General features: G+C 40.3%; 1 protein-coding gene and 1 non-coding gene across 2 annotated transcripts; both read left to right on the top strand.

Annotated features, from left to right (window-relative positions):
• Positions 1-1,384: 1,384 nt before the first annotated feature.
• On the top strand, positions 1,385-9,233 carry EIF5 (eukaryotic translation initiation factor 5). The gene is made up of 10 exons (XM_006018034.3): positions 1,385-1,664; positions 1,989-2,070; positions 2,600-2,772; positions 3,106-3,217; positions 4,972-5,114; positions 5,851-6,006; positions 6,302-6,463; positions 6,745-6,909; positions 8,322-8,456; positions 8,811-9,233. The coding sequence occupies exons 1-10, from the start codon at positions 1,593-1,595 to the stop codon at positions 8,898-8,900; spliced, it is 1,290 nt and encodes a 429-aa protein (XP_006018096.1). The 5' UTR covers positions 1,385-1,592; the 3' UTR covers positions 8,901-9,233.
• Positions 3,579-3,705, top strand: LOC112549306. Its single transcript, XR_003092688.1, has one exon. It is a non-coding gene; the product is annotated as a small nucleolar RNA SNORA28 (small nucleolar RNA).
• Positions 9,234-9,557: the final 324 nt, after the last annotated feature.

A 9,557-nucleotide genomic window follows, 5' to 3' on the forward strand; every position in this document is an offset into this window, starting at 1 on the left:
CTCCGCGAGATGGGGGGAGGGGGCTGTGGCGCAGTTTCGAATCCGCAGCGGGGGAGGGGCGCACTAGAACGAAGCTGCGGCCGCTCCTGGACTGCGCATGCGCGCGGTGGGGGGAGCTTTTCCTGTCCTCATCTCGGTTTTAGGGCTGACTCAGTGCTTTGCTGCTGCATTTATGACTCATCACTGCTGCGGGGAGGGAGGCGGCCCTCCTGCCTGCGCAGGCTCTGTCCTGTGAGGAGCAGTGCTGCCCCCGCTGCTGCGGGAGGGTGGGTCTCTTCAAGACACAAAAGCAGTAGGCTCGAAAGGAGGGCGCAGTTCAGAGGCACCATCTTTTTGGACACGTGTTTGGGTCACATGCAGCTGCCTTCTTCCCCCCCCCCCCTTTTTTTTTTTTTTTTTTTTTTTTTTTTTTTTTTTGCTGGCAAAAGGCTCTCTTGTAGTTATGCAGTAAATCCAATTTTAATATTATTGGATCTCAAGCAGTGGAGACCCAGTAGTGTAAAAAGATAGTGTTTTGGTAATAACATAAAGTACTTGGGAAGATGTGGCTTTTGTTGTTTGTTTGTTTGTTTTTATTAGACTTTCTTCTGGTTGGTGTACTCTAATCATGTCCTGAATAAAAAATTTAAGAAAACATTGGGTAGTGCAGCATTAGTTACCAAGGTGCATTGATATACCTTGGGGGATTACTCTCAATTCTACTTTAGAGTGCGTAAATTGGATTAGATGTGCACTTTGCTACCCATTTGGTGAATTCCAAAGCATTCTTGTGTACTTTTTTTTAACCCTTTTGGTACCCAGCTAGTTAACCAACTGCGGTAACAGTAAATCCAGCTCTAATACCTGCACTTGTCTTCAAAATGGCCATATAGTAACAAGTCCACTTTATATAGTAGCAATAAAATTCTGTTTAAGTAATTGGAATATAAATCATCATAAATATAAATAGCATACAATATAAATCATCGTTTTTTCATGTTTATGCTTCAGTTACCTTAATTATTAGTTGCCTGTAGCTGTTCTAATAGTAGGGCTCCTCCCAAGAATGCAGGAAAGGGTTGGGCAGAGTACTCTTAATTCCTTTGTTCCTCAGAAGTAAGTTTAGCAGTGGAAAACTACTTAAAGAACTGCTAATGGCTAAATGAGGTTGAAGAGAGCTGCTGTAAAAACATGAAGTGCCACAAGAATTTTTGGGGGAGGAACTAAAGTAGACAGTTGGTCTTAAAGGTGCACAAATCTCTTCCATGATTGCAAAACAACATAAATATCTGAATTTGAATCTTAATAAAATTAATCAAATAACTGTAGAATAGAACCCTGCACTGAACAAGCTTTCTATTTAATACTGGCAGTCTAAATTGTTCCTTTTATTTAATACTTTCAGAGCTGTTGCGCAGCCATTGGTACCTGTATTGGGGAAACATAGCATACAAGCAAGAACCTTACAGCCTCAGTGGCGAAAATTTTTTCATGTCAGAGACCGAGAACTCTTGCAGTCGTTTATGTCATCCCGTCTTCTCCAGACAGAAGATACCAAAAAACTGCAATCAAAGATCTCTTCATCTTATTGATAAAGCAACTAATAAGACAAAATGTCTGTCAACGTCAACCGCAGTGTTTCAGATCAGTTCTATCGCTACAAAATGCCCCGTCTGATTGCCAAGGTAACTTTTTTTTTTTTTTTTTTAATTTGTAATCTCAATAACTAGCTCTCGGATTAAGTTAAATTTTCATCCCTATTTAAATGTTTAAGGAATGTGAGTTGCAGAGGTGACAAGACTAGTTCAGGGTCCCTTGGTGGGTCAGAGGTATTGCTTCTCGGCCTCTTGAAGGCTCAGATCACAAGGCTTAGATTCTATACTCGTATTGTGGTTAGTGCTACAGTGTGCTACATTACCAAATGTAATCTGAGGAATGCTTTAAAAGCTTGTTGGGCAATGGCCATTACACATTTAACTAACTAAATCTCTGACTACTATTCCTTCTAGGTTGAGGGCAAAGGAAATGGAATAAAGACAGTTATAGTCAACATGGTTGACGTTGCAAAGGCGCTTAATCGGCCTCCAACATGTAAGTATCTTTAGATTAATTTTGAAATCCTTGTATTTTGTTTCTCTTTTTGTAAAGTACCTGAAATCATACTGTGTGTGTGTTTTTTTTTTTTTCTTTCTTTTTTTTTTTTTTAAAAAAAAAAAAAGGCACTAAGTCGTAAATGTCAATAGCAAATGCCAGATCATGAATCAAACCATGAATGGGAAACTTGTCAGCATAAAATGACTAACCTCACGTGATGACTGTGGCTTCTTTCTTTGCATCTCAAAATGGCCAAACAGAAGAATCCATTAATCATAGGTTAAAGGTCTATTACAGTTAAAGTTTGTTTGGTTTGTTTTGTTTTTAAAGACATTAAGTTCAAGACAAGTATTTGGTAATTTTGCATAACATGCAACGGCTCCTTACTTTATTATCAAAACTAGTACTGGCTCACTCTTTCTGTTTGGCGCCACATTCAGACACTGTTGGCATGGAAGGCAGGAATTGACTGTGAATCTCCAACTTCTTAGTCCCTTATGATTTATTCTCTCTCCTTCTTTGAAAGATCCTACCAAATTTTTTGGTTGTGAGCTGGGAGCACAGACCCAGTTTGATGTTAAGAATGACCGTTACATTGTCAATGGATCTCATGAGGCGAATAAGCTGCAAGACATGTTGGATGGATTCATTAAAAAATTTGTTCTCTGTCCTGAGTGTGAGAATCCTGAAACTGATCTGGTGAGTACTTTTAAATATTGGTTGTAGAAACAAGACCTACCTGGTCTGAAAAACTGACATTGCCTTGCATGCTCATTAAGCTCAAGTAGTTAATCTTGCACAGGGTAATGTATATGACGTATGACACAACCTCAGGAGTATGAGATCTGACTTCAAATACCATGCAGAGTAAACAATGTGAATTCAGGGTTGTAGGCATAGCTATGTTTCAAAATTTGTGCACAAGGGATGAATTAGGAGGGCAAAATGTTACTTAAGCCTAGGGAGGTTGGTGGTTTAATGTGCAAAATATAGTTCATACAGAGCTTTAATGTCAAACTTTCATTTTGGCAGCATGTCAATACTAAGAAACAAACTATAGGCAACTCTTGCAAAGCCTGTGGCTATCGAGGCATGCTTGACACAAACCATAAACTCTGCACGTTCATTCTCAAAAACCCACCTGGTAAGTATATTTTTAGCCACTTTCATTAGAATTAAGCAATCCAGGTGTTAAGACATTGGTTGGTTGGTTGGTTCGTTTGTTTTTAACTTGTCAGTGCCTGACTGCATGGTGTAGAGGAGTTTGTTTCCCATTAGGAACGTTAGGGTTCATGGTAAAATCAACAAGATAATAACAGTGGCAATCAATACCATGAGTAAAAACCATTTCTCTTACCTAAAATGCTAATCCATGGGTGAAGACAGCCGAGAGCCTTCTAAGCAATTGCCTTGTCTCCAGACTACTAAAAAGTGCCAAACAGAAGGGGAGTAACTATTAGAAGGGACAGACTAAAGTCACTAAGTGGCTTGTTCATTTGTTCTGCAAGCAACACTCTGTGGTAGACATCCATGTTGCCTGCTGCAATTTTAAGCTTGCTATAACAAAGAAGTCTAACCTATTCCAGTGGTCTCTGCTTTGTGAGATCATCTTGTTATATAGGCTTGGACAACCTGTTTTACTTGCAGACTGGTATCACCAGTTGCTTCCTAAATCTAGGGCTGGGTTTCTTGCCAGGCTCTCGTGACAACACAAACTTTCACCTAGTGGTCATGTTACAGATTGTCTGACAACAGTACTAGGTGACAGCAACAGAACTAAGGAAATTCTTTCATAGCAATGTCAGTATTACTGTAGTACTAAACACCCTATAGGTAGCTAAATTGGCTTTAAGGGACAATTGGACAATCGCAGAGATGTCCGCTATTCCTTATCGTAAAAACTACTTCATTTTGTATCGAAACAAACTTTTTCATGTGGTTCCTGGGATCTGAGAAACCCATGTGTGATTTCAAACGCTCCCTTCTCCACTTGCCTGTCGAAGGATAAAGACCTGAAGAAACTGCTTGTCCAGGGTGTAATAAGTTTGCCATGATTGATCTATTTCGATAGTGTTTTTAAATGATACCTCATGTAACTACTAATCTGCTTCTCTAACCTTGGAACTTTAAACTCACTTTCTTGAAGAGAGAGCTGTATAATGCCAATTGTCATTTCACAGAATAGAATCAAAGAATTGGGGGAGACCTCAAAGGTCACTTTGTCTAACACCTTACTTGAATGCCCAGATGCTGTTCCTAAAGCACCCCAATCCAGTGCTTATTGGTCTTCCAATGTAGTCACTTCCACAATTTGCTTGGATAGTCAATTCCACGTACAGAGAATTTTTAAATACGGAAGACTCCGTAGCTGGAAAGTAAAACTAGAGGCTAGAAATGAGTCCCTTTAATGGGTGACCTAGCTAATGACCCAAGTATGAAAGTAAATGCATCAAAAAGTACTTGAATATAAAGATACTGGTATCCTGTATGCAGCTGATCTAGTCAAACAGCCTAGATGGCATGACAGTCCTTTGTCATCCATTTCCTACAAGATCTCAAAATGGACCTTGGATCTGGTGAGGTGGATCAAGTTGCCTCTTAAGACTTCTACATTAAACCTGACTTTTCTAGGGTTCCAAATAAGAAAAACATCTGGCTGTACTCTAACTTCTGGATGTAAAAGGGATGTTTAGCTCACTTCTGAACACCGCAAGCAGAGTTCAGTCCTAATGTTAAGATGCTCTCCCTACCCATGATGGGAAGGGCAGTAGTATGATGAAAGGGAGCCTTGGAATACTGAGTCAAACTCAACTCTAGAATCTGGTGTGCTTGAATTAGAGCTGGTCTCTTTTTGTGCAGTAAGTAAAGGAAACTAAAGTATTGCATCTCTACTTTAAGAGAGCAGTGATGCTGGCACAGGAAAGAAGGAAAAAGAGAAGAAAAATCGTAAAGGCAAAGATAAAGAGAATGGTTCTGTGTCTAGCAATGAGACGCCACCTCCACCCCCACCACCAGAGGAGATTACTCCTCCACAGTTAGCGGTAAGTAGGCATTCCAAGTTCTAAAGGTTGTGATTAATGAAGCTGGAGTCTGACTTGAGCCAAAATTAGTTTTGGCTCATGTTTACCTTTAGTAGTTGGCCTAAAGTGCTGGCAATTCAGTTTGTCCCAAATCTTTAACTGCAAAGGACCTGTACTAAACCCTGGTAGAGACCTCTGTAAAAGGTCTTGCATAACAACAGTTCCTGTCACCACTTGTGGTGATGCTTCCCTCAAGAATTTTGCTGTGGCAGGCCCATCTGCAATTCTGTGGTGTCCAGCCTACTATATTAGTTTGTGTAGTCTAGAGTTGCAAGTGTACCACAAACAGTTGTCCCTGGTCCTGACTGGCTGTACCTGGGTCTCTAGGCTCCCATTCCTTTCCTCGGCTTTTTGATTCTTGCCCAAGGGGTGGGGTGGCATAGTCTACAGAGTAACAATGCCAGCAAGCCTAGGTGGGGGCTGCCTACCACTTAAAAACTAGGCAGCTCCTGTGTAGCAAGTGGGTTGCATACTGTGAAGTAACAAAAAAAATGACACCAGCTGGAAACAGTTGCATTTATACTTTGTGGATGTTTTGGTAACCTGTGTGAGGAGAAATAATTGGCTCTTTCTGGAGATATCTTAGAAATAAAACTAAAGGTAAGTTCAAGAAAGTTGGCAAAAGATTATGCCTCCAGGGTAGCATTTTTCACTTGCTCCTAAAAGGGATCATTGTTGTTGCATGAACTCTCATCAGGAAGATGATGATGATGACTGGGGTGAGGACACAACTGAAGAAGCCCAGAGGCGCAGAATGGATGAAATTAGTGATCATGCAAAAAACCTCACGCTTAGTGATGATCTGGAAAGAACAGTGGAAGAGCGAGTCAACATACTATTTGACTTTGTTAAGGTAAAACTCATCATTCAAACTATTCCTGATTTTGTAGTACTAGTAATCTAAAACTACTCTGAAGAACAGAGTAGGTCAAGTGGAGTAAGGTATTCTAACTGTACTGCTTGGAATAAATTCACTACCTCTTCTGACTAAAGAGCAAAGAAATTGCTTAATAGTAGCATGGTAGGTCATGGGTCACTTAGTATGGCAGCATCTTCCTTCCCCCCCACCTCCCCTGCTGAAGAGTAGATGTGTGTATAGAAGTATCTTGCTAACATTTAAAATATAACTGCTGCTTTTCCCTATACAGAAAAAGAAGGAAGAAGGTGTCATTGATGCTTCTGACAAAGACATTATAGCAGAAGCGGAGAGACTGGATGTAAAGGCTATGGGCCCTCTAGTTTTGACTGAAGTCCTCTTCAACGAGAAGATACGGGAACAAATAAAGAAATACAGGCGTCATTTCCTACGTGTAAGTTACCTTACAGGGATAATAAATTCTTAAACTAGAATCTCGGCTATGATGGAACAGAAATGCTTCTTGGACAGTTTGGGCATTTCTGTCCATAGAACTCTGACTAGCTTTCAGAATATTCGCTTGCAACAAGTAGTATCTTGTGATGGGTAGTAACATCTTGTTCTCTGGCAGGTGTAGATTAAGGCACCTTGTATTGACCTCAAACTAGATAATTTTATTAGTAACTTTATTCTTGCAAAGAAGCTGACATAGTTGCCAATGTCCTTCAATTGCAGTTCTGCCACAACAACAAGAAAGCTCAGAGATACCTTCTCCATGGCTTTGAGTGTGTAGTAGCCATGCATCAAGCTCAGCTTATTTCAAAAATTCCCCATATCCTGAAAGAAATGTATGATGCAGATCTTCTGGAAGAAGAGGTCATTCTTGGCTGGGCAGAAAAGGTAAGGCTATAGTCTAGCAATACTGCTATACAAAATTCTCATGTTGAATGGAATAGTTTGAATATTTGTAATGGTTGCCCATTAGCCAGTTTCAGGAAGAAGATAAGATTTATCTCCTTATCTAGCTCATTGTTTTGGACTACGTGCAAAAGGTCCTGACTTTGTTTAAAGTCTTAACTTCTGAATTTTATCTTTAGAAGTCTTTTACAAAGAGAGCAAATATCCTGAGTTCCGAGAGATCAAACCCTAGAGCCTTTTGACCAGATTGGTAAGAAAAGGTCATTTGTAGTGGTATGGAAGTTCCCCAAAGTAAAATGATTAACAAAAGAAACTAATTACTAAGCAAAAGAATCTGTTGAGTAAGATCCGAGCCCAAATTTGGGGGTAGTGACCGGTTTGAGTAGGAGTGGCCCAAGACGGCAGCTCACTCAATAAAAACTGTAACTTACTGTCCCAATTTGGAAGTGACTTCACTTGCAGAACAACGAAGGAAGAATCGCAAGTGTAGGCCGGATCAGATTGATCACCTGAACCACCCTTTCCGTGAACACGAATTTCTTAGTTCACGCTGAAGCCGCAGAGCGCCTGAAAGGGACTGAAAGAAGGGGACTTAGTCCTATCAGTATTGAGGCCAGCCTATTGAATTGTATTGTTGAGGCGAGCCCATTGAACCGTACTACTGAGGCCAACCCATTAAATTGTACTACTGAGGAATGAAACCATATTTTGGTATTTGGCTTCTCGGAATTCTAGGATTGTAAGTATATTATGAAAAATAACAGTATTGAATCCAATTTAACTTTTAGTTGTAATTGTAGTTGTTTTTGTAATACTAATTCTTATAGCATTGTTTGGGAAGGAAGTGCATTTGGAGCATTGTTTCTGATATATGTAGTTATTGTGTTCTTAATGTTTGTGGTGTTTCTTAAAGCTAAGCAGTGTTATATGTAGCAAAGAGTTTTAAAATAAAATTGTGTTGTATGAATTAAGTGTGTAATCATTGTGAAATCGTGCAATCAGCTAACAACTCCCCCAGCCAGTGCATCAAAACGAATCAGTAAATTGTGTGGGATTTTCTCTATTCCATAACCCACTAGAGACAAAAACCTTCCTTGTAGCCATTTTAGCTACAATCTTTGCAATTCTCAAACTGCATCCTTCTCCAGAAAAGGAAATGATCAAAGGCAGTGTCCTCACTGAGACTGATTTTGACTACACTTAAGTTCTCTGGAAACTGTTCTAGAATTCTGCTAAGCTGGAGTTGGAGTGCAAAGGGAGGATGGAGTGGCAGTTAGTGCCTGATCTAAACTTAAGCAAGTCCAAGTATGCAGAGTTTCTGTCTTCTGCCTAAGAAAAGGCTATGAGCTGTGCTGGGAAGGAATAATGACTCTTATTCTCCTCTTGACCGGTAGGCTTCTAAGAAATATGTCTCTAAAGAGCTTGCCAAAGAGATACGTGTCAAAGCAGAGCCTTTTATCAAATGGCTGAAGGAAGCTGAGGAAGAGTCATCTGGTGGTGAAGAGGAGGAGGAAGACGAGAACATTGAGGTATGAATTCTTTCCCATCCTGTCTATACACATATTGCAGTTAGTGAATGTACCTTTTTTTGATTTCTCTACAGGCTCCTATGCCTGTACAAAAATTGGACTGGCCTCTTACGTTTAGTTCTGTTAGTTTGGGGCAAACTACAACAAAGGGAACTAAAAGTACTCGATTCCCAAATCCTCATAGTTGCACAGTGGTGTGACACTCTCTCTTCCTTGCGTACCCATGTTCCTTGGGGAGAGGTGGAGGGTGACAATAATACTAAGCTGCTGCATGGAAGCCTTGTAACTCTTAACTGACTGTTTATGGAAACACAGCAATAAATAGCCCTAATGCTGAGTATTTTGTCTCAACAGGTAGTATACTCTCCAACTGCCAGTGTTCCTAAAGTTGAAACTGTGAAGCCTGCAAATAAGGACGAAGATATTGATATTGATGCCATTTAGTGATGCAGCCCAGCTTCTAGTAAATGATGCAAATGTCTCTGCATTTTCTGCCAGAAGTGCAACATGTATGTGCACAAGCTGAAATGGCTTAACATCATGCTACTCTTTGTACTCAAGTGTGTATCTTTTTACTGTGACTGGTCCTGTGTAACTAAGCCTAATACCAAGGAGTCCACACACAGCAGTGAACTGATGCTAGTTTGCAAATGGCATGGGTTTTTTTCTTTTTTTTTTTTTTTTTTTTTTCTTTTTTTTTAACTTGTGTTTGGACACGTACTTGGAGCACATTTATAGAGTTGTGGAAATAAAGGATTTGGTTTTGGTCAGTCTTCACTTCATGGCTGTGACCTGTTCATTCCATCTTGAAGTAAGGCCTGCACAACTTTAAAGTGCTTCTGCTTGCAGACTGAAGTGGAGGTTGTACAGCCTCAAGTTCCTGAAATAATGAAAGTCTTGAAAAGAAGCGATGTGTATGCAGTAGTCAGCAGGTTTCTTCACATAACTGACAGATGAGGTTGAGAGAGAAAACAGCCCCCTCAGGCAAAAACTGTATTTGGCTAATGTTCTTCAGGTGCAGAGAGACGTCAATTTTTAAACTCTCTCTAAAATGGCGCAACCACCTCCTCCTCTTCCCCCCCCCCCCCCCCCCCCCCCCCC

This window comes from Alligator sinensis, unplaced genomic scaffold (genome assembly GCF_000455745.1).
Source record: "Alligator sinensis unplaced genomic scaffold, ASM45574v1 scaffold85_1, whole genome shotgun sequence".
In the NCBI taxonomy this organism is placed as follows: Eukaryota; Metazoa; Chordata; order Crocodylia; family Alligatoridae; genus Alligator; species Alligator sinensis.